Below are 24,289 nucleotides of genomic sequence, written 5' to 3' on the forward strand. Positions count from 1 at the left end.
TCATTTTGGATCCTTTGTTATGCGACCGTTTAAAGTTTGTGTAGTTTATTTATAATTTGCATTGGCTATGAAGTGCTTGCTAGAATGATTACTTGTGGATCCCGAGTGAGATGTTTTCTCTAGCCCGTTTTCTCTTTTGTAGGTCCTAAGAGACCATACGAGATTTCGGGGAGGTTGATCTTTACGAATGGACACACAAGTGTGCTGCACGACTTTGGTAAAGCCAACTAAATACCTGATAGAACGGGTATTAGGATTCTGTCCAAATTAATTCCGGATGAGTTTTGGTTGTTGGGTGAGTGTCAAAGAGATATGTTTCAGATCAAGTTATGCAGTATGTATATATCACCAAAGATCACAAAAAGTTACATGGAGTAGTATTTGCTCTAATGATTTTTGTAGCTGAAAAAATTTAAACACCATTGTTTCTATAATTTGTTTTAAGTGAGTTTTTACAGATTTATGGATTTGGATGTCTTCAAGGAGGTGTTATCTTGTCAGTTGAGCTTCTTTGCAAATTTATTCGTGTGCTAATTGGAAGATTTCATTTCTGTTTCTTTTATGTATTGTGATATTTGCATGCAGGGGCCTCGATGGAATTTGCAAGACCAGTTGCTGTGTTGATCAGGATTACCATTGGTTTGGTGGTACTCACCCTTTTGTTTTGCATGTAAGAAGGTGTCACTTTGCTTGCAGGTTGAATGGACTTCAGAGAATCAAAACTTGAGTATGATGTCCTGAAATGTCTTCAGCCTCATTGGAATTGTTGCTCAGGCATTTCCTGCATCAACAAACTCTAACATGCAAACTAATTTATATGCCTAAACATTTTAAAATTGACAAAAAAATGTGTATTTCAAATTTCTGTAATTGTCTTTATGTTTTGTTGTAGAGTTAATGATCATTACATCACAAGGTTTTATGTCCTGCATTTAGTGCAGAAATGACTAATGATTGTGCACACTATCCTGACCCATTCACAGCTACTCCTGTTTCCGTCTCTCCATGCAATTGTGCATATTTTTAATATCACAGTTCAGATAAGATCATAAGAATTTCGATCATCGTTCTCAATATGTAAAACGTTTTCTGAATCTTTATATTAGCTGTTCCATCTTTTGCAGCGAATTTTGTGTAGCTGTGCATGAGTTCTTTATCTGACAACTTTCAAGTGCATATTGGAAGGTATGCAAAAACTGCTTTTCTAATTACATTCTTGATCCTGCCAAGCTTGTTAGTAGTGCGACAGAGTTTGCTATGAATCTTTTCTCTTACAAGCAGATCATTGGAAGTGATTCTTGGATTCTTGTTCATAGTATTTGCTTTATTTTTTAGTGTGTTGGTTTATTTAATCTGTTGTGAGGTCAGTATGACAGTTTCAAAATCATTTGCTTTTTATCTCGATTCTCAATGGGCATATTGAGACTCGTAATGGGCCTAAATTGGGCTTTCACATTGACTAGGCTTGCTCAATGTTTTCGCCCAATCGAACCCATTGTGGACCCGTAAGCAGCCCATTTCTTGTGGCGTAGGCTCAACCCTCATCCAAACTTCACCCACGTGTCTCTCTCTCGGTCACTCAGAGGCTTCGGAGGCCTCCGTTGCGTCCCACACGTCCCTGCTTGATAGCCCTCGATCCTTCCGCCGTTGGATCATCGTCCATCACGTATCCTGTCCGTCCATGTCCCCCCACTAACAAAGTCCTTTCTCCCGTCCTCTCTTCCCCGCTTCACCCAAGGAAAGAGAAGAGAGCCAAGATGGCCACCCTCCGCCCGTCTCCCATCGCCCTCGCCCCCGCCGCCCTTTCATCCGTCGCTGCCGTCCCCGTCTCCTCCTCCCTCCGTCGCGTCCGCCTCCCCTCCGCCCCCCGCCGCCTCCCCTCACTCAGGGTCGCCTATCCCTCCTCCCGCCGCCCCCGCTGCCCCCGCCGCGGCGCCGTTATGATGGATACCGCCGCGTCGAGCTACGCGAACGCGCTTGCCGAAGTCGCCCGGTCCAACGGCACCCTCGAGGCGACGGTCACCGACATGGAGAAGGTGGAGCGGGTGTTCGCCGATCCGAATGTCCAGTCCTTCTTCGCCAACCCCACGGTGGCGCGCGAGCGGAAGGCGGAGGTGGTGAAGGAGATCGCCGCCTCCAGCGAGCTATGCCCCCACACGGCCAACTTCCTCAACATCCTCGTCGACATGCGGCGCATCGACATCATCGAGGACATCGTGAAGGAGTTCGAGGTGTGCTACAACCGGATCACCAACACGGAGGTGGCCGTCGTGTCATCGGTGGTGCGGCTGGAGTCGCAAGACCTCACCCAGATCGCCCAGACGGTGCAGAGGCTCACCGGGGCCAAGAACGTCAGGATCAAGACGGTGCTCGACCCCTCCCTCGTCGCCGGCTTCACGATCAGGTATGGGCCATCAGGTTCCAAGTTCATCGACATGAGCGTCAAGAAGCAGCTCGATGAGATCGCTTCGCAGCTCGATTTCTCCTCCATCACCCTCGCCTAGTCGACAGGTCAGCCTATTCGGACTTACTCTTCCTCTTCCTTCTTTCAAGATGCAATCTTGTTGTGAATCATAAGGCACTTTGGGGGATTTTCTTTAAATGTTTGTGATAGATTTCTCTTCAGGCAATCAGGTAAGTGTGATTTCTGTTAATTCTTCATCAAATCTGCTCCATTTTTCTTCTTTCTTCCAATTGTAAGCTATGTGTCTGTTATCATTACACAACTATGTGTTAGCATAATATAGATTGGAAGTTAAATATATCAAGCAATGATCGTAAGAATTCTTCAATGTCATGGAGAGTATTGAAGCTGAAGTTGTTGCAGGATCGTTTAACTATTGATTGTTGTTAGCAAGCAGTATGTAAGAAGGACATTGCAGTAGCATTCTTAGCTTAAAATTTGATTTGCTAATTACCTTACTTTTCACTAAAGCATGATTGTGCCCTGTGAGATTTTTAATCAAAAGCTCCCTTAGATTGGTAATTTTTGAGGTGTTATTGTTATGTGTAGCAATGTTATGCAATGGAAGGTAAACTTGTGCATTTTAATATTGTCTCACATCTTTGCAATGATCATAAGCATTTTTCAAGTCTCTGGTGGTGAATCCAACCTTATGTTCTGATGAATCATTTCACTCCTTTTCTAGAAAGAATGCAGCAGGTACTGAGAACACTGAAATAACATTCTATAGATGATGATGTAAAACGATGAGAATTTGGCCAATTATTTAATTTGATTTTTTATATTGCCTGCTACTTTCTCTACTGTTGTTCTTCCAAGCATGTTTGCCTTGAGCTAAATGTAGTACCTGTGGGATTTACAATTGAAAGGTATACAGTAAGATGAAGGCAACAGAGGTTCTTAATGGCTTACTGGGAATGGATGCTAAGATGTTACTTAAATACTTTGGGTCTCAATTGACATTACAAAAGGCTGGTTGTAAGTGCAATGCCTTTTGTGCCATGGTGCAGGTGGGAGCTAAACACAATGATAATATCTATATTAAGATAAAGTGGATGAGGCAAATGTGAATTTTGTTGGTGGATATTTCATGGTAGCCTAATCATAAATGAGAGAAGATTGGATGAAAGAAATAGAGTAAGTGAAACAACAAGGATTTGGGCCTATGAGAGATAAAAGTAATTTAGTAAATGAGTCCCTCTCATGGATTGAGTCAGATATGGAATTTATTTTGTGTCAAGTCCTCATCATTATGCAGACTTTTTTTTTGTCATCAATGATGATTGTGGTTAACTATTTAACTTTATATGTGTAAAAGAATATATATGTATATATGTATATATATATATATACGTATATATATATATATATATATATATATATATTTTGGGTGCTCCTCCATAAAGTTTTGTGGACTTTAAAGTGCTCCTACCTATCATTTTGGAAATAATTATTACATAAGGAATTGGGAGGCAGTCAACCTCATTCCTTTCATGTTGAAGAAAAACTAACATGTAAGCTCAAAAGGTTTAGAAGTAACAATTAAATGTGTATTTCAAGATTCGTTAATTACCTTTAACTCTTGTAGTAGAGTTTATGATAATTTGCATCACTAGTATTTCAGATTTATGCACACTATCTTGACCCATTGTCAACTCGTTTTTTTTCTGCCTAGCCATGCCTTCGTGCATGTCTTAGTATCATTTCAGATAGGATCATAATATTATCAATCATCTTTATCAATGCGTGATATGCGTTTTATATTTTGATATCAGTTGTTCCGTCTTTGCTGTGCAGGAGTTGTAGAACTGATAGAACTTGCAAGTTCATCAACAATATTGGGAAGATACTCTTTTTTCTTTATGACTGAATAATAATGTCCCAAAACTTTTTGTCAACACACGTATGTCTCAATTTTGGAAAGCCAGACATTAATGAAATGAATTTATGGAAGTGAGAAAAGTAGAATTCATGAATTTAAATCAGACAAATAATCTAAGTAAAATCGTGCACTTATATCATGTTAATGAACCAATGCAATGTGAACATAAAACATAAAGGATAGGATACTTTCTTTCGGATGCTCACGAAGTTGGCATGTATAGATTGATTGTATCCAGTTGAAAATGTGGCCTGCTATAATTAACAGGTGTTGTGATATATATATATATATATATAATTTAATTCATGATCATCGATCAGCGGATAATTATTTCTTTTTTTTGCATGAGGATCATGGACAATAGTCGAGGCGGACAACAACATAGTGGGGATAATTGATGAAGTAAAAAATGACGAAACGTGTATAAAAGTACAGTAAAAAACGATGATAGATAGAAGTAAAATGAATATTAAAAAAAAATATTTTTTAATTTAGATAATTTCATAAGAAAATTTTAAAGTTAAAGGTTTTTTTTATAAAAGAATTCGTCGGATGATCAAATCACTTTTCTCATGAAAAGAGTGTTTTCTTATGGAGCGATAAAATTATATAAATATTTTGTCGATCACTTTATCCATTTTTGTGATATAAATAAATTATTCCTGCAGTTTTGCATTTCTTGTGCATAGCGAAGCTTATACACACACTATATATAGGAATTAGGGTACCCCTCTCAAGTCTCTTTCGTCTCCCACAATGGCGGCTGCGACGCTCCGCTCCGTACTCCGCCGCAATCGCCTCCTGCCCTTGTTCGAAACCTGCCACCTTCGAGATCGCCTCTTCTTCTCCTCCTCTGTCGACGCTGCCGCCGTCACCGTAGGCGGCACCATGTCTCCAGATCCCCACTTCATGGTGGAATACCTCGTAAACTCCTGTGGGTTCTCCCCCTCCGAGGCAGCCAAGTTCTCTAAACCCCTTGCGCGCCTCCGATCCACCGAGAAACCCGACGCCGTCGTTAACTTCATGAGATCTCGGGGCTTCGATGGCGCCGGTATCAGGAAGGTGATATCTCGGAATCCCAGTCACCTATGCGTGAACGTGGAGAAGAACTTGGTCCCGAAGTTTCAGTTCTTACGCGATTTGGGCCTATCGGAGTCGGATATCGTCGATGTCATCCTGAAGGACAGTGCCATCCTCCTCTTCGACGTTCACCGTTCCTTCGTCCCCAAATTGCAGATGTGGGAAAGTCTCTTGGGATCGAGAGAGCTCGTTCTCAAGCATCTCAAGAAGTCAGGATGGTTTTTCTACTCCAGCGTTGAGAAGACATTGCATCCTAACCTAAAGTTCTTGCGGGATGAGTGCGGCATTCCTGAAGAAAGGCTCTCTCTCGCCTTGAGAAGTCGCCCACAATTAATCTCACGGAAACCAGAGTCACTCCGAGCTTTGGTGGCGAGAGCCGATGAGCTGGGGACGCCACGGCTATCTCGGATGTTCGTGTGGACACTTGGTGTTCTCCAAATGGTAAGCAAAGAAGCGTTCGAGGCCAAGGCCGAGCTCATGAGGAGCTTCGGGTGGTCGGAGTCGGAGTTTTCTTCTGCAGCCAGGAAAGCACCCACCTTCTTATGCCTGTCCCTCGATATGATGCGCAGAAAAATGGAATTTTTTATCAATATAGTCGGGTACACCCCTTCCTTCATCGCCTCCCAACCAACTATCTTGCTATATGGTCTGCAGAAGAGGGTAATTCCTCGGTTTCGTGTTTTGGAGATGTTGAATACGAAAGGCTTGTGGACTCGACGAGGCAAGTTTTTCCACTATGTGCAATTATCAAATACAAAATTCCGGGAGAAGATTGTTCTACCTTACAAAGAAAAGGTTCCTGAGCTTCTTGATATTTTGAGAGCAGGTGAGTGTGAAGGGAAATGAGCCCTTTTATTTGGTATCAGAGGAGGATGAGAAGGGCTTAGCTGATGGTCTAACTCACATGTGAATTTCTCAACAGGAGATGAGCAGTGATTCGGCACCTTTTTCCTTGACAACGAGCTGTCTTACATCAACCACCAGCCTTGGCTACTGAGGTGCAGTCCAGTGAAAGAATTATTCCTTGGTGTCTTATGGTAGTAATGTTGTAATTGGAAGGTATATGCAGTGCACAACACAATGTGTTCCTTTTTACTCGTTGAGGTTCATGTCAAAGTCCTTTCTTTGTTGCAAAGAAGAAGTCCCTGGATGCTTGTTCATAGTTTTTGTTTTATTTTTTAGTGTGTTAGTTTATTTAATGATGATGTAAAACGATGAGAATTTGGCTAATTATTTAATTTGATTTTTTTATATTGCCTGCTACTTTCTCCACTGTTGTTTAGAGTGGAGTTGTTAGCCTATGTTCTTCCAAGCATGTTTGCCTTGAGCTAAATGTAGTAGAAAGGTGTACAGTATGATGAAGGCAACAGAGGTTCTTAATGGCTTACTGGGGATGGATGCTAAGATGTTACATAAATGTACTTAAATCCTTTGGGTCTCAATTGACATAACAAAAGGCTTGTTGTAAGTGCAATGCCTTTGTGCCATGATGCAGGTGGGAGCTAAGCACATTGATAATATCTATATTAAGATAAAGTGGATGAGTCAAATGTGAATTTTGTTGGTGGATATTTCATAGTAGTCTAATCATAAGTGAGAGAAGATTGGATGAAAGAAATAGATTTAAGTGAAACAACAAGGATTTGAGCCTATGAGAGATAAAAGGAATTAGTAAATGAGTTCCTCTCATAGATTGAGTCAGAATTTATTTTGTGTCAAGTCCTCATCATCTTTCCAACCTTTTATTTTGTCATCAATGATGATTGTGGTTAACTATTTAACCTTGTGTAAAAGAATATATATATATATATATATATATATATATATATATATATATATATATATATATATATATATATATATATATATATATTAAAAATATGAGCATTTATCTCTATATCCCTATCTCCAAGATCAACTGGATTGTTGGATTAATAATAATAATAATGGACTATGATTATGAGGCAAAAAGAAAAGAAAAATCTTATTATGCCTTGCAAAGTATCTGTCTACTTCCACATATGCCACTTAAAAAATATAATACTTATATATCTCTCTAAACGGCAAAAAATATCAGCTATAGTGACCCTTTTCATGGGCATACATAACCATATGTGCTATACCTCTCCTATCAAAAATATATTTTTTTGATTTTTTTTTTACTTTACGTCAGCAGTCAGTTCTTTGTATCTTTTCGTGGGTGGATGTGTTCTTAGTATAAATAGTTGCATTACGATGCCAAAAGATTGGATTTTGGTGCTCGTCCATGGAGTTTTGCATCCATCTCAGATGGATTAATTGCCTCTTAAAGGTCAGATTTGTGGACTTTAAAGTGCTCCTACCTATCATTTTGGAAATAATTATTACATAAGGAATTGGGAGGCAGTCAACCTCATTCCTTTCATGTTGAAGAACAGGCCACTACAAAACCATCAAGAAGCTTCATGTGTATGAAAAAGTCAAACTCTTCATGCCATGAAGAAGCTTCCGTGGCAAAGAAAGTCAACCTCAATTTACGGTGGAGACGACCTTCCAAGGGCGGCTGTTGAGTCGTCATGCATGACACCATTCTTCGCGTTGCCGCCACCCCAAAATCCACGCTCGTTCGTGGAACCCCATATTGTTGCCTTGGCCTGCAATCCAACCACGAGCACTATAAAGCCAGTCTCGCCTCGTCTCTCGATTCTTACACATGGCGACGATAGGAGCAGACTTCGCGCAGGCCTATGTCATGAAGAAGCTCAACAAGGAGAGGATGAAGAGTCTGGAAGAAACGATGGGAACGGGGGCTGAGCAGCAGGAGCTGAACAAGAGTGCCTTCTGGATGATGATGAAGAAGAAGAAGAAGAAGATACACCCAAATGGATCGGCATCACCCAAACGCAGCGAGAGATACTTGGCACAGATACAATGACAAGACAAATGGCTCGGCATCACCCAAACGCAGCGAGAGATCTCTGGCACAGATACAATGACAAGAAATAGGAATTAAGAATACTGTTATTTGTTTCTCATTGTTGGGTATATGTAATATTTCACTGATGAATAGTACAAGAAGAAATTTATGATCTTGTCTAAAGCTGCAGTTTTTACAGCCACAAATCTACTAGCATTTCTCCTCAATCTTGCAGAGACCACATTTTGTGCAATTATCTCACATTAAGAATAATTTATGAGAATGAAACAGATAGACCTAATAATCCAAGTAGCACAAGTTGTATTAAGCAAATCACAGCTACATATCACCAAGCAGTATCATTTCGAAACCAACATAAAAGGCTGCTGCAACAGGAACAAAAAGCTGTAATGACTGGAGCAGCATCGACTATACTTCAAACGACTCATTGAAGATTGCACAACACCAAGCTTGCTTCTATACACTTCTGATGTATTGATGTAGATATGTTTTTGATATAACAATAGATGCTAGCTCCACCATCCTGTTCAGGAAAATAATGTATTTACAAGAGTTGGGTGATCCCGAGATCCAAACATGTCAAAGATCAAGGACCTGACAGCCTACAAGCTCTGCCGCCCCAAAATCCTTAGCAGCAATGACCTTCAAAATTTGAGGTTCTTCCTCTTCCGAGGAATCCGCAATGGCGTCAACCGGAGCAGTTGATGAAGTCGAAACATTCGAGCCTCTACATCTCCGAGAGTCAGCCTCCAATATAACAATATGATCACTGGCATCTTTTGTGATAACATGGAGCTTCCCAAGGAAACCAGCAAGTAGATATGGAGACTCAGAGTCATTGAAACAATGAAGTGGAACCCTTTCTGCAACAACTCTCCAAGCATCCTCCTCCTCATCGTATACCTTTATCTGGGCACTGTCCAGATACCTAGAAGGATCCAAGGCATATAGATCCCCATTGACCACAGCACCCAACTTTGTCCCTGCCTGTCTTGCAGGCCAACCGTCACCCATACCAGGTGGCATGTCCACCCACGAACCTGTCTCTGGGTCATAGACCTCACCTCCAATATCAAAAAAGAAGGGCCAAGAATACAAGCTCTGAGGAACACACAGCCTTCCTCTGTATGAAGCCATTCCTGTTGCAATTGGCTTCACCATGTCAGCCAAGAAAGCAAGAGGAAATACCCGTGTTTTCAAGAAAGGCATGCTTGGCAACTCTGTCCAAAGACCAGTTGCGGGATCAAAAACTTCGGCGGAGTGTAATGGAGTTAACCCATTTCTTCCCCTAATGACACCACCCACAGCGTAAAGTTTGTCGTTCAACAAGCATGTCTTACAAAACGCCCTGGCACTGATCATGGAATTCACTTCCTCCCACAAATTATGGCACGGGTCATATCGCCAAACACAGTCGATTGCAGAAGCTCGAGAGAATCCCCCAAATACATAGAGGCAGCCACCAACAGCACCAACTGCGCAACCACAAAACGACATTTGATCCAAGTTATCCCTCCGGCCAAGCCAGCCTCTTATGAGATCAGCAAGTTTGATGCTAGATCCGACCACGCTCCACATCCGTAATCTAGGCAAAACCCTCTCTCGCTCCTCCTCGTTCGCAAGGCAGGGCATCGGTGGCAAACGTTGCCACTTCCTCAAACGAGGGTCCAGTGCATGCCATGAAAACTTATCCGTTCCAGTCTTTGTCATCATGTATAACCATTCTTCGGTCACCCCCAATTCTGCCCTCAGCCGAAACAGCTCATCGCTGATAATAGCTGCCTTCCAACGCTGGGAAACCAATTTCACGTTCAAGTAGTAGATTCTCGGCAATCTCGCAAGAATTTGCATCGAGATTTCATCTGGAAGACTAGCAATCAGTCTCGGCTTGTCATCGCAATAGCACGACATCCTCAGCCTCTTGTTTGCGTCGCCACGGGGCGTCTCGGAATTCTCACCTGCGCGAGATTTATTGGCAGGCACGCTCAAGAATGAACCCATCAAGATCCAGTAAACTTCCACCGGCTTTTGGGGCAGAATGGGAAGCCAATTTCCAGCAAACCCCTCGATCTATTCTTCGTTACCAGAAACAAAAGAATATCAAATTCATCAGACTAAACGAGATCAGACAATTCTCCAAAAGGGGAGAACCCCCCTTTCAGCACCTTCAAGCAGACCCTAAAAATCTAATCTTTGCAGTGAATAACGAGGGGATCAATCGGATTCTACTGAGACTTTAGAGCTCTAATCCAACAGAAGAACTCACACAAATCAATCAGCCGATCAAACATCAGATCTGAAAAAACCCTACCAAAATCGAAACGGAATTGAGAAGTGTGCATTCCAACAGGAACAACAGAAAACGGAAAAGCAGATGAATCCGAACGATAACAAGAACAGAAAACATCGAATGAAGAAAAAAGTCACCTTCAGGTAGCGATCGGGAACAGGAAACTTTCTCCTTTGATTTTTCTTTCCTCTTATTTTTCTCCGTCTTTTTCTCCTCCCGCCGTGCGACGACAATTGCTGCAACTTTCGGCTTACCGCTCTCTGATCCATCTCCCCGAACGGCATCCTTTTCTACGGCCAGCGCTGCTTCTTCCGCGACTTAACTCACGATTTTTCGGCAATCGACAAATCCTTCTTCACCGTGACTAGAATCGTTGCTTCGGTCATTCGTCGTCTTACGCGTCGTCATCCGTAGTTACCATCTCGCACGCGACCGAAGCCACGCCGAGATGGGGCGACGAATCCAACGATCCAGCCTGCCTCCACATCCGCGCTTCTCGGTCGCGATCCACGTCCATCACACTTTGAGCTTCGTGCAATAGTATTTCTTATATATATCAGTAGAGAATAACACTGAAAGAATATTTCCTATCTATATCGTTTCATGATAAGACAACATCGGTGAACAAATATATCGTGACCGGTGAATCAACATGACTCGATCCAAGAGTCAATGTTGGAGTCTTTCACCGACTGAATTGGACGTCCAACAACCACGTCGTATTTTGAACTCAACATATACCTTATCAGATAATAAAATATTTTTAAATTTAAATAATTTCGAATAAAAATAAATACACTCACGCTAACCTTCTTTGAGATAATATTATCAGAACTTCTCGTTTGTTCAATAGAAGTATAACGATCTAAAATAGGGATCGTTGCATACTTATATAGGACGTCTTAATATTAATAGACACCATCCTTGTCTAATACAAAGTATTCTTTATATTTTGTCGGATCAAAATATAACTGATAAATTAAAATGTCATTTTCATTATGCATCCTTCCGTGGAAAAAAAAAAGATAGAGATATTTATTATGAATCATAGTTCCTTTTTATTGGTGATAGAAATAGCGTTCGTCGGTGACCCGACACGCAGATGCATGTGAGTTTCTGGGTCCCGCTGTCGTTCCTGCCAACTGTCGACGTTCGGCGCAGGCGGGCGGGCACTTTCCGTCCCACTGTACGGACACGGTGGCAGCCATGCACAGTCGTGGCACGTCCACTTTGTGGGTCCCGACCCCAGCCCACACCTGGTTGGCCAGCTCTAAGCGCTACGTCGACGACCTCCCGTGCCAGGTTTTGACGACGCCACGTACTCTCCTTTTTCTTCTCGCCTTTTTTCGTTTTCCGAATAAAAGAAACTCCATAAGTTCAAATCCTAACACAAAATACTGATCTAAAAAGAAGAAATCCTTTCTTCGAAAAATACTAACTGGTAAACATGTTGACTCTTAATAATCAAATCTACTAATGGATGCTTTTTGGTGTACCATTCATTCGAAGAGATCACTGTTGAATGGATTTTGTAATTTTATGGGAATGAGATTGTACAAATTATCCATTCAGACCACGTACTATCATCATTGCATGCAGACTATTTATGAATAAATAAGAGAATTCCTCGATGTCGACATGGAATTCTTGTTCGTAGAGATCAGATCTTAAAATATTTCTTACCTGCAAAGGAATTCTGTGCTAGTTTATAAGAAATATGTGCCCTTTTGAATGCACTCTTGTCTCATTGTCCCCATCTCATCTTAGGTGACCATATACTAAAAACCTCAAATACTTTGATGGTCATATAATGTTGTACAAGTCACAGCCTTCTCTACAAGATGGTTGTCACCTAATCTCTCCAACCCTAGAGGATGTAGATGAACTCCAACACCTAATTTAGGCCAAGTTCTCTCTTTTCCTTTGTAGATTGTCCACATTCCGAGTGGTGGGGGATACTCCTGATGCTTTTGTAAGAAGGAAAGTGGAGGTTCACAAACCTTATCGTGTTGGAGAATGGTAATGTAGCAACACCGTTCCTTGTGGGATACCAGTAAGAGTGTTTGTATGGACAGATGGGAGAGACTCAGGCAGAGATCATGCCATGGTTTGGTGATTGGGGGTGTGCAGTAAAAAGGGAAAAAGAAAGCAGTAAGACTTGGGAACTTAGGAGGGAACAGTAATGTGTCAGAAGACTGTGAGCTGCTCAGTCTTCAGTTGCCGAATCTTTCCGTCTGTTTACAGCATTAATTGTACTGAACTTTAACTGAATCCCTACCATCTTTGCTTCCATTCTTTTTCCTCTCTCTCTCTCTCTATTTTACCATTTGGTTTTGACCACTGTTATCCCTAGCAACTTCTTTTTGCAGTCATAATTCCACCCCTGATGCAAAACCTCATCCATCTGATTCTGATCAGATGGTTTATGTGCGGTGAGAGGATGGTGTAGAAGAAATGATGATACTGTCTTCTACTACTTGCAGCTCCTCTGGTTAGCTCGGTCATTAACAAAGCACGTCTCCTTTACAGTATTCCCAGAGCACTGTGTAAGTTACAGTACTCGACACATTAATATACATCTCAGGATTTATGTAAAGAATTAAAGAAGAGGTAACAGTAAGTAATTATCCTCATGCAGAAAAGATAGTTTCTCTCTCTTACTTCTTACTAGTTCAGTCTGCCAAACTTAAAGTTCAGCAGGAACACCATAGCTTTTCTCTCTTTAAGTACCACTCTTCCCTCTCTCGCCTTCTTCCTTGCAGTGAAGTTGCATATCTCTTTCTCTCTCTCTCTCTCTCTGGTACACACACATGAAGGCCAATGGCTTCCTGTGCCGGTCACATATCGACGCAGTTTGCGTCCCCGGCGACCCTCGGTCGATGATAAGGCCACGGCGGCCGGACAGGACGCTGGTGGAGCACTCGAGGCTGGTCGACTTGAAGTACTCACGTCTTTTCGACTCCCGGAGATTCCACTCCGGTGACCGGAGCCGGGCCGTCACCCTTCCGATGGTTACGAAGAAACAAAGAGACCCACCGAGGCCTGCAAAGACGAGTACCAGCAGCGTCCCCTCCCTGCCTCCACCCAGTGACCATGTCTTTCAGGTAACACCCTCCTACTCGTTAACCTTTTACGACTCGCGCCCTGTGAGACTTCAAGAGACGAAACTTTGTGCTTCAAACGTACATAAAATGGTTGATTTACTACGTTTAGAGTAGCAAATGTGATTTGGTAGCTATGTGGAATAGACAGCGTTTGCTGCGGTGACAACATTACTTTAATGGGAATTTGAGGGAAGAGAAAAGGTTAAAGTAGGATGGAAGGATCAATACCAGTGGAAAGCACAAAGGCTAACAGTGATACTATATTCTTTCATGTGGAGGAACTGCAACACTGGACCAGTGGATACTTTTTCAGATTCACTTTTATCTATAGACACCAACCTATTTTTTTGTCTTGAGATCCACTACAATTATTCTCTTTTGATTTTTGTTCTCCAATCCTTGATTTATTTATGTTTGCCAGGTGGTGGTGATGAGGGTTTCGATTCATTGTCAAGGATGTGCAGGAAAGGTTAGGAAGCACATCTCTAAAATGGAAGGTATGAGATGCATTCTGGACACGATTATTGTATGGTAATATTCACATTCGGTGGACTTTTCTGACAATCAAAACTGGCAGGAGTGACATCCTTCAGCATAGATCTGGAATCCAAGAGGGTAATAGTGATGGGACATGTGTCCCCAGTGGGGGTCCTGGAGAGTCTATCAAAGGTGAAGAAAGCGGAGTTCTGGCCATGCTGAATTGAACTTAGGGTTCCTCTTGTGCATCATAGTCTCAAAAAGTGCAAGAGCTTTTGGAGATGACAAGATGGATCATGCTTTTCTTTTTGTGCCTATGTTTGGCTGTTGGTTAGTATTGTGGCATTAGCATAGAAAATTGTGTTGATTGGTAATGCAGACCTTGGCAGTCTTGTAGTTCTTCTATAATATCCTCAATCATCATGTTAGTTCTATATCTTATGGTCACCGTATATATGATATTGGGACTGCTGTACATTACTCAACCGAACCATGTCTTGTTTTATGTAATATGTGCTCATCAATCAATTTGAACTTCTGAAACCTCTCTGTTGATGGAAACAAGATGAATAATTCTATCTTGAGACCTACGAAGTCTGGTTACTGTCACTCTTGAGGACCAGTGTCTGTTGTTTCAGGACCACCTGGCCATAAACCAGGATAGAGTAGATCCACATCTAAAGACAATTATTAATCCAGGAGTAGGATTAAGAGCCATGCAGTGTTAAGAAAATGCAAGCAGAAGATGTTGTGTTGCTGTTTTCTCTTCTATTTCTTTTCAGGATAGTTGGCATTGCAGGTTCATAGACTTGGTAGTTGGGGGGTGGTGAGTCCTTTGGGCACCTAAAACTGTGGCAAGTTGATGTGGACTGACTACTTTTTGATCATGGTGGGGTTGTCATGGCATGGTAGCGTGGACTGAGCACAGTGTGGGTGTGTCAGCTTGGGACGATGGCGATGATCCTCCACTCATGGCAGTGGAAACTGGCCACCAACCTTTTGGGCACCACTTCAGTGGCTTGCCAGTCCTTTGATGTACCCAACAATAGTGTAAGATGGCAGCTTCTGCTTTCAGATTATCTACAGTGTCTTCAGCTTGATTTCTGACCTGTATTCTTGTTGCAGCTGTATGCTTCCTCTTCCCAAGCTGCTTCCGAGATGTACACGACTCTGAAACACCTTCCCTTGTCTCTCCAAAAACAAGTAATGCATGCTTCCAGCATGGGTTCTTGAGATCCAACACTTGTTGAGGAGAAGAAGGTGAACCATGGTGTGGGCCATGGATCAGCAGGGAAAGAAGCTCGATGACAGTATGAGAACATTCACCGCTAGAGCAAGGAAGGAAAGTAGATTTAAGACTCTGCATCATACATACATGAGAGAGAGGAGCAGTGAGCATTAGAGCCTGTGTGATTTGATCCTTGAGCTGATGCCCTTCCACCAGCACTCGCTCTCTCTCTCTCTCTCTCTCTCTCTGCACTCCACTGTTGCTGGGGATGCATGGAAGCAGAATCTTAAGCTGGAGTTTACTGTTAATTAGGCTCAGCAGCGTTGCTTTGTAAATTAATGGTATATTCACATAGCAATATCCAACTGCAATAAATTCCATCAACATGTAGAAATAATTGATTTAAATATATGAAGCTTACAAAACCCCTCATAATGCTATTGGGTTGTGAAAAGTGGCAATCGATCACATGTCTTATCATTTTTATTCGAATATATCCCATGAACAACATTGAATGATATGGAACGAATTCAAATGCTATGAACAGTAAGACTATGAACACATTGTTCAGCGCCATCCTCATGGCATCCCAACTCCCACCATGGCTTCCTGGCGCTGATCCGACCTTCGCCGCAGTCCGCGAAGCTGGGCTTCCCAGACTTCTCTGTCCAACTCCGGCCGCCGCCTCCTCTGTCCCTCCTTTCTGCCATATCTCAACTCCATGTCGTGTTTCCTGCGTAAAGCAGGGTTCGACAGCGTCTCGTAAGCTCGCTGCAGCTCGATGAACATCCTCGTGCACTCCTTTCTCCTCCAAGGAGCGCAGACGTCGGGGTGGCACCTCAGAGCCATGCTCCTGTAGGCCTTCTTTATCTCCTCCACCCCCACCGTCTCCGACTCCAAGGAGAGCACCTCGTAGAAGTTGGTCTTAGGTTTAAGCTCACTGACAATGGCTCTGCAAGAGAGTCTTCTCAGTTTGGAGTCCCATGAGATGGTTGGAGCATGCGAGCTGAAGCTGAGGGAATACATGATGGATGGAACAGAGGAAGGAGAGAAGGAACACAGATATATAGCCTGTGAATGGAGAAAACAAGGAGAGGAAGCTGACAAAATGATGGCTGTAAAACATGGTTTGTGATGGTAGACCGAATCAAACAAATCTATAATTATAATGAGGTTTTCTGTCTTCTACTGACCCATACAAGATTGAACTTTACGTGCCAAGATTTCCTTCGACTGCACGATTGCTTTGCTGAGATTATATATGTGTGGCCGGCAATCATATATATATATATATATATACTTTCCAATAATCGATGATTCCTCAACAAATCAATTGCTGAAGTCAAATATGTTTTTGTCCAATGTTCTGATTAGATATCGACGACAGCAAAGTCCAAAAGATCTATGAGCAACAGTTGGAGCAGTTCAAAGATCCACGAACGTTATCCTTGGGATCAAGAGAGAACGAATCGCCTTCTTAAAGATCAAACCTTTACAGTTGAAATGATTTAAGCGATTCAATGGCTGATAAAGAGATAAAATCCAAGATTTAGTTAGAATTTCTTGGGTTAAACACTTCCCTGTCCCATCTATATATATATTTACATCATCTTGATCCCCTTCATCTCTTCCCATTTCCTCTGGTCTTTGATTTGCTTCCTTCTAATCTCTTACTTGCTTTCTCTGCTTCAGTCTCCTCATCCATGACCATGCCTAAGGTGGCCTTCCTGCTCTTTCTTCTGCCAGCATGTCTGATGGTTTCAGATATTCCTGGTCACAATGCTGATGGTTGTGATCGTAACCATGGTAAGTCCACCATCTAATTTTTTGCTTCAATATATTGATTACATTTTTGAACCCAAACATGTTTCAATCTTGCGATGGGTAGTGTTAGAGGCTAGATTGAAGATTGTTCTTTAGGAATCAACAACCTAGCATGAAGACCGAGTGGTAATCAACGTCACAATCTCTTACATGTCACTATGTAATTCCTTGATCACTATGTATTCATCCTCATCAAAGAATCTGCCACTGTATCCACCTTCATCATCTCCGACGACATCACCACCGAAGGCACCAACAGCTCTAGCACCAGCTCCTGTCTCATCAATGGCGAGCGCCACAGAGTTCTCGGTGTTCATGATCGCCTTTCCCGTTGCTGCAACAGTTCCCGATATTCTATCTTAGCTTAGATTTCCTACTGCTAATCGTTAGGTTAGATGGAGGATCATAACTCTTTGCCCTTTTTTCTAGCATCACTATGATGGGCAGGATAGATTAGATAGATTGTTCTTAGATTATATTATTTACTCCCTTGTGCTGATCCTTATTGACATATCTAATAAAACTATATTTGCAATGTGCATTTGTTTGAATCATTGACTGTGATGGAGTTTCAAGTTCCAAGGAAGATGATAATGAAGCATTCAATATTCTTTGCTTTAGCCTTAAAGATGCTACAGAGTTGCTCTAATCCAAGCCATATCTACTTCTGTAAACAAATGGTATCGAGCTCATGCTGTGTGCCCTTCAGATCATGGTACCATCTGACCAAGAAACCAACATAATCTATTACAGAAGGACGCATCTTGGGAACCTAAATACCAGGCAAATTTGGATCTCCATCTTCTTGGATCTCTCAACTGTTGGCACACGTGTGTGATCAAGATTCAGCAGGAGTATAGCAGTGCAAGATAAGGGCAGGAATCGATGGATTTGAATGGGAGTAGTTTAGACTTCACAGCACAGGGCTCCACAGCAAGTTGAGCTTGTCAGTAGGAGGAGCTGCAAGCCTGTCGACAAGGGTTGCCCGCAGTGACTTCTTTTCTTTGCAGGGGAGAAGAGTCCATGCACTTCCTGTCAGCAGTCGGCTTTGTTTGCATCCCCCATGGAGCTGTCAAATGTTAGTGTCGTCAAGTTGCTCGCCAGTCAATTCCTCAACAACTGGACTACATTATTTGTCACCCTGATGGCACCACAATCTTTCACCAGTCTGATTCACAATCTTTCAGAACTCTGGAATTTCCATTAGGTGAAGGTAAAAACAAAGGGGTGTGTGTAGACAACAGTACTCACTTGCATGCTCTTGCTTTTAGCTCTTATTTCCCTGATTCATTTCTGAGACAGGACTCACATTTTGTTTCTGAAAGGCTGTTAATGCCAACCCTTCACTGGCAGAACACAGTGACCACAAAATTTTGCTTGCACTCAAAATCTGTGCTGCAGAAATAGTGGATCATCTCATTGATCTGCCCTCAAGTTCATCCACTCACTGCATAGACTCATCAATCATGTGCTCTTCTCTAGAACATTATTTAACTCCAGTAGGGGCTACAGAAGCTTGCCCAAATCCTTATCCAACCCGGCTAATTAAATCAAGAGTGCATCTCAAGTGTCTCATATGAGTATTTTAGATACTATGATCATTTGTTAGCCAATCTTAAATAGAAAATTATATGTATCGCCACTTGCACAGGTGACTCCATTGGGTAATGGACAAATCTAAGCTGAGTTGAGAACGAGGTTGATTAGGTTATTTGGAAGAAATGGCTTGGCTTTCTCATCAACAGCAAGTTCTGATGTGAAAAAAGGAGACAGTGATCAGTGTGGCTGTGACCTGAAAGATATATTAGATATCAAACCCCCATAATAATTCATGGCTGGGCCTTCCCAACTTGACCACAGATTGCAATACCTTATGTCATGTAAAGATGACACAGATATCAGATTACTGAATGCCACTCCTTTTCCCCATGGGAAGACCAAATGGAAGAAAAAGATTGTCATTCTTTCGGAAGGCCCTCCACTGTATCATCAGCCACATTTGTTCCATCATGTGTGCATGGCTACCTCAAATCTGCATCTTTTTTGACCATTTAATTTGGTAGGGCCTCTGCTATGCAGTCTGATTTGGTTCTTTAGACTGTGCTACACTCAAAGAAGCTAAGGAAGCTTCACTGGAAACAACAAGAGGGATTTGATTTAGCTTATGAGATAATGAAGAGTATTGTTCTACACTGCATACTGCTGAAAAGTTAGAACTACTTCACCGCACATCAAGCTTTTGATTCTGACCGAAAGATGGTGGCAGCGGTCATACTAAACGATAAATTTGGAGCTACGCAAAGATGGGAAGACGACACGTTCTTCTGAATGGAAAAAGAAGAGGTGAAGTCTTTCGGTCAATGCAGGTTGCTACTGATTAACGATGTAAACTACTGAGCGAGACCTTGTTTCTGCTTTACGTCACAGAGCAACGATGAGAGAGGAAACGAAGGGTGATAGCGTTTGGGTTGGGGGTTGCCATCATTGCTTCGTGTCGCTCTAGAATCCCTTTACACACGCACATTTCCTTATGCTCTCTCCCAGTTCCATACGTCTGAACCCCACAGCATGGGAGCTGACACTGATCCCACCACAAGGTGATTCCTGTTCTCCACCACCGTGATAATGATAATAATAATTTAGCAGGTGCCGTGATTAGCCTTCTCCGCCATTGGGAGTCCTTCCATGGCTCTGTTCTAAGGAGCAGAGCCTTCGATGTACCCTCAAGAGTGAGATGAACAGTAGCTGTGTTTTCCACTACATTTCCAACTGTTGTGATTTATTTGTTCGTATATTTGGTGGATTTTCTCATCAGATAGCCTTATCTACTCTGCTGGGGGATTAACAATAAGATCAAGAAATCTTGCTGCTTGAGATGCATTGTAGTTGAATCACAAGACTATGGTTGGATAACTTTATTTACTACTTAATTGTATGATTTTGTGAGAGTGATGGATTGTTAGTACTTTTTATTTTTTGCTGGGGTCAAAACTTGATCATGTTAGTTAAGATCATGATGCATGATAATGTACTTGGATATCTTTTCTAATAAAAATTTAATGAAAAATACTGATAATATTGGAAGAACAATGTACTCATCCCATCTTTTCTTTAGCAAATAAGCAAATGTTTAGAATGGATACACAGGAAGGTTACCATATAGAAATCACCTAATTGATAATGCAATTATCTAGAAGACCAATATGAGGAAGTATAATTTATACATATGATTAAGACTTGGTAAAAATAATAATAATTTTCTTATAAGCAGAATTACATGTCCTTGATGTCTTCATTCAACTTTTGTCTTCAAGATAATATGCTCATATTCTATTCTCAACAGCTTGTAACTCCAGTCCATTTTTTGTTGGCTCTACAATAATATTCCTGAAAAGATCTCTTGATTGCCATTCATAAATCACCTGATTGATAATAACCATCTGCCAATTAAACTGGAAGGCCAAATATGATCACCTAATACAACATATGATTGAGATCTGCTCAAAACTAAAAGAAAACCATCTTCTTCCAGGCAGGTATCACCATTACAATGACACTTAACACAAAGGTTGGAGATTCTCATGGAAAAGGATGTTTTTTTCTTATCTTCACTCAAATCATTCATTGACCTAAACAAACATCAGCGAGAAATCATCAGGAATCAAAGTGAAGAATGGGGAATCATTTGATTCTAACAAAACTCAAAAGGTAGATAACCATTCCATTAAAAAAAGAGAGTATCATTTTACAGAGGAACAGAGGAATCTAGAAGAGAGTGTAGGGTCTCATATTACTTCTCATAAAAGCCAAGAAGATTGAAAACACAACAACATCGAGTCTACACTTCTTATCCTGATGAGTTTGTTGATGCTGGAAACCCATAAAACCCCACAACATTCATCTGATTGCATTATAACATTTGCAATCTTTTCTTAGGAGCCTTTGCGAATTCTATAAACAAAGAAGCCAAAAGCTTAAGCAGCCGTGGCTGTTCCGCCATTGCCAGATTGTTCAGTGTCATCGGTAGGAGAGGGTGTATCCTTCATGGAAGTCGGGGAGCATTTCTCTCTCTGTTCATCTAGGTTCATTTGCTGCTGACGACATTCGAGGCTACAGAATGCAACTTCACCCCTGCAAAATGCAAGAGAATATACATACATGCACATAGAGAACTTGTAGGAACACAGTCCAAACATTTAATGCCAATTCTATAAACATCTGAATCACATGAGAAAATTAGGTCTTAGCCCCAGAGAATATATGAAAGACCAATCAGCTTTTTTTTTTCTTTTTTTTTTTTCATTTATAAGACATGCAACTCATAACACTATTTATTTACTTTGCATTTGTATAAGACATAAAACTCTTAACACTGAGAAGCATGGAAAGGAAAAAAAGATTTCTTGAATTATGAGGAAAAGGAAGTTGCTGAGATGCAAATATCATGGAACCAAACAATGATATGATCACATGGAAGTTGCTCAAGTCTAATACTTTCTCCTGTTGAATTAATATGAATCTGTACAAGACATGTAGCTTATAACAGTAGTGAATTAAAATGCAGGGAAAGACATATATAAGATGACTAATGAGGAAAAGGAAGTTGATGAGATTCAAATATCATGGATCCAAAACACAGACATGATTAGTGCAGACTGGGTAATAAGATGATGTATGGAAGTCTGGAATTACGATAAATCAAATTCTTCCTCAAAGGAGGGTAATTAAAGTTAAGATCTGTAACTCATTACAAAATCCAATGAGATCTGAAGTAGAAACTTCCTATCTATCTACAGTAGCTATGGTACAACTAATTAGATTTTAGTAAATCTATTCAAACAAACAAATCAAGAAAATGGACAGTTATAATAATCATCAAAATATAGAAGAAAAACAATTAAGTTGAAACTAAAACTCCTCAAACCATCAACAAAATTAGAACTTGTAAAAACAGAGACGATGAAACCGAGTAGCATATCAAGATGAACAAAAGTAAACATTTAAAGAACCAAAATAAAATCTACAAGCAGAAAAACCATTAACGAGTATGTACCGAGAAAAGAAGAATCGATTACTTAAGTTTAGGTGGGGGAAAAATCGATCTTTGAACTGGAAATCATCAAGCAAACCAAAAAAAAAAAAAGGAACTTTTAGTAGAAAAGGTCGTAACAGAGAGAAGTACCTATACATGTAAGCATCGCGGCCGGGTCCGAGGCGGCGGTTGCAGAGGCCGCAGGCCCTCAAGAAGGGCACCGTCCTCGCCGCGGCCTCGAAGTCGCCGTAGTTCCTTCTGTGCACGCCGCCGCGGGGAGACAGCATGGACCCCACGTAGCTCGCCGCCCGCCAGTCCGCCCCGGTCGCCGCCGTTCTCTGCGCCACCTCCGTCGCGCCGTGCCGTGGCTCAAGGTGGCGGCTACCGATCCCGTCCTGAGCGAACGGCTCGGGGGGCTCCACGTCGAAGAGGACGCCGGCATCGAACTCCGTCGAGCTCGTGGTCCGCCTCATCGGAGGCCTCGGACGCTTCCCCAGCAACATCTTCGTCTCCTCTCCTCTTCTTTAGGAGGGCAGGAAGCTGCGGCGAGAAGGCGGTGACGGGACCACTGACCAGAGAGAGAGAGAGAGAGAGAGAGAGAGCAGAGGAGGGAGTGGGGGTTTCAGAAACCGCGTGTGGGGGAGATAAAAGAGAAAAGAATAGATCTGGACCGTTCAATATTGATGATCCGTCCTTTTAACCGTCTATCCCCTCTTTCTTTGTCTTGATACTGGAACTCGACCCAAACGCATCGAACCACATTTGAAGTGATCTTAAGAGATGGCATTGATGAACTCGACACGGGGAATGTATGATTAGAACGAGTCAAGTTTGACAACGTGGCATGATTCATTTGTGTACTACGACTACTGCAAGTCTCCATTTTGAGCATCTATTACCAATTGTTCTCTCGCTTGCAATGGGTGTTTTGTTCTTATATAACACCATCATCCTTTCGGTGTATAAATGGTATTCTTGTGAGCTTCTACTCCAATTTGTTTTCATTGGATTATTAAAGTTATGCTTACGTGATTTCTACATGAGATCAAATAGGATTCATATTTATGCACGTAAAGACACGAAGTATAGAGATCGGACAAATGAAGCATACTCATTATTATGTGTGTGGAAAATCTATTTTCCACTTCGTAATTTATTGACTTTGAACTCATGGATGAGTTGGTGACAACGATTAATACGAACGTATGCTTTTTTTTTCTTCTTGATTCTTGTGGGAAAGATTAGAGGCGGAACCCATTGATGTGGTGATGTGGGTTGATCATGTTTCGACATTTTTGTACCTATGTGACCAAGCAGAGAAGGAAACAAATGGGGAAGATGAAATGGTGGAGTTTAGTCGAACATATGGTCTACTCACATATTCATTACTACCTTGTGTATTTTTTTTATATAATTTATCATCATCAAATAGATTTGGATTGAAGTTATTTTATATAGTATTTTTAATAAGAACATTAAAAAATCACTTGGGAGTTGGTGTGGGTTCGCTATCAACGATTACATGGAGTTTGGCATCAAATTATTGGGGTAAAATTTGTTTGTTGTTCCCAATGGAATCGACAAATATATTGACTATTTTGAGGTATGCTCTTCCATAGATTTGAGTCCATATCATTCGGCTGTATAGGGAAGTAATAAGAAACATGCCAAGCATGACATGGATTGGCGTATAATATACAGTACATGAGCCTAAGATGTCGATACTGCCATGGATGGAAGCCCCTGTTGTGCGAGTCAAGACCTGATGTGATGGTTTGAGACTACCCAAGAACTGGTCCCATTTGTACTACTATCTTTTTCTTCATAATTATATACAATGTATCTACTCTCTCTCTGTCTGTCTCTCTCTCTATGTATATATATATATAGGTCAGATGTCATGGAGCCTTCCAATCTAAAAGGATAAAGAATAAGTGACGTGATGTTATACATTGTTTTGGGTATTAATCCTGTAAACTTTGAAGCTATTC

At 41.5% G+C, this 24,289-nt stretch overlaps 5 protein-coding genes across 9 annotated transcripts; 3 read left to right on the forward strand and 2 right to left on the reverse strand.

Annotated features, from left to right (window-relative positions):
• Positions 1-1,727: 1,727 nt before the first annotated feature.
• Positions 1,728-2,792, forward strand: LOC135625289 (ATP synthase subunit delta, chloroplastic-like). The gene has a single exon (XM_065129873.1). It carries the CDS (start codon positions 1,758-1,760, stop codon positions 2,502-2,504), a length of 747 nt encoding a protein of 248 aa, XP_064985945.1. The 5' UTR covers positions 1,728-1,757; the 3' UTR covers positions 2,505-2,792.
• Positions 2,793-2,929: 137 nt separating this feature from the next.
• On the forward strand, positions 2,930-6,677 carry LOC103969891 (uncharacterized). Of its 2 annotated transcripts, none has more exons than XM_065129872.1 (2): positions 2,930-5,867; positions 6,081-6,677. In XM_065129872.1, exons 1-2 carry the CDS (start codon positions 5,103-5,105, stop codon positions 6,270-6,272), a joined length of 957 nt encoding a protein of 318 aa, XP_064985944.1. In that variant the 5' UTR covers positions 2,930-5,102; the 3' UTR covers positions 6,273-6,677. The 2 variants fall into 2 exon arrangements, with proteins under 2 accessions (XP_064985944.1, XP_064985943.1); XM_065129871.1 differs by having other exon boundaries at positions 4,815-6,252; positions 6,349-6,677.
• A 1,943-nt stretch (positions 6,678-8,620) lies between these two features.
• Positions 8,621-10,932, reverse strand: LOC103969117 (F-box/kelch-repeat protein At1g22040). 4 transcript variants are annotated; one of them, XM_009382564.3, is made up of 2 exons: positions 10,771-10,932; positions 8,621-10,413 (listed from the first exon to the last, which is right to left on the reverse strand). In XM_009382564.3, exons 1-2 carry the CDS (start codon positions 10,915-10,917, stop codon positions 8,923-8,925), a joined length of 1,638 nt encoding a protein of 545 aa, XP_009380839.3. In that variant the 5' UTR covers positions 10,918-10,932; the 3' UTR covers positions 8,621-8,922. The 4 variants fall into 4 exon arrangements, with proteins under 4 accessions (XP_009380839.3, XP_064985946.1, XP_009380841.2 ...); XM_065129874.1 differs by having other exon boundaries at positions 8,621-10,650; positions 10,771-10,899; XM_009382566.3 differs by having other exon boundaries at positions 8,621-10,418; positions 10,771-10,897.
• Positions 10,933-13,400: 2,468 nt separating this feature from the next.
• LOC135625290 (protein SODIUM POTASSIUM ROOT DEFECTIVE 1-like) lies at positions 13,401-14,648 on the forward strand. Its single transcript, XM_065129877.1, has 3 exons — positions 13,401-13,737; positions 14,159-14,234; positions 14,315-14,648. Exons 1-3 carry the CDS (start codon positions 13,444-13,446, stop codon positions 14,434-14,436), a joined length of 492 nt encoding a protein of 163 aa, XP_064985949.1. The 5' UTR covers positions 13,401-13,443; the 3' UTR covers positions 14,437-14,648.
• A 6,315-nt stretch (positions 14,649-20,963) lies between these two features.
• On the reverse strand, positions 20,964-22,923 carry LOC103969120 (FCS-Like Zinc finger 6). The gene is made up of 2 exons (XM_009382568.3): positions 22,449-22,923; positions 20,964-21,397 (listed from the first exon to the last, which is right to left on the reverse strand). Exons 1-2 carry the CDS (start codon positions 22,799-22,801, stop codon positions 21,241-21,243), a joined length of 510 nt encoding a protein of 169 aa, XP_009380843.2. The 5' UTR covers positions 22,802-22,923; the 3' UTR covers positions 20,964-21,240.
• Between the last annotated feature and the right edge of the window lie 1,366 nt (positions 22,924-24,289).

This window comes from Musa acuminata, chromosome BXJ2-10 (genome assembly GCF_036884655.1).
Source record: "Musa acuminata AAA Group cultivar baxijiao chromosome BXJ2-10, Cavendish_Baxijiao_AAA, whole genome shotgun sequence".
NCBI lineage: Eukaryota > Viridiplantae > Streptophyta > Magnoliopsida > Zingiberales > Musaceae > Musa > Musa acuminata.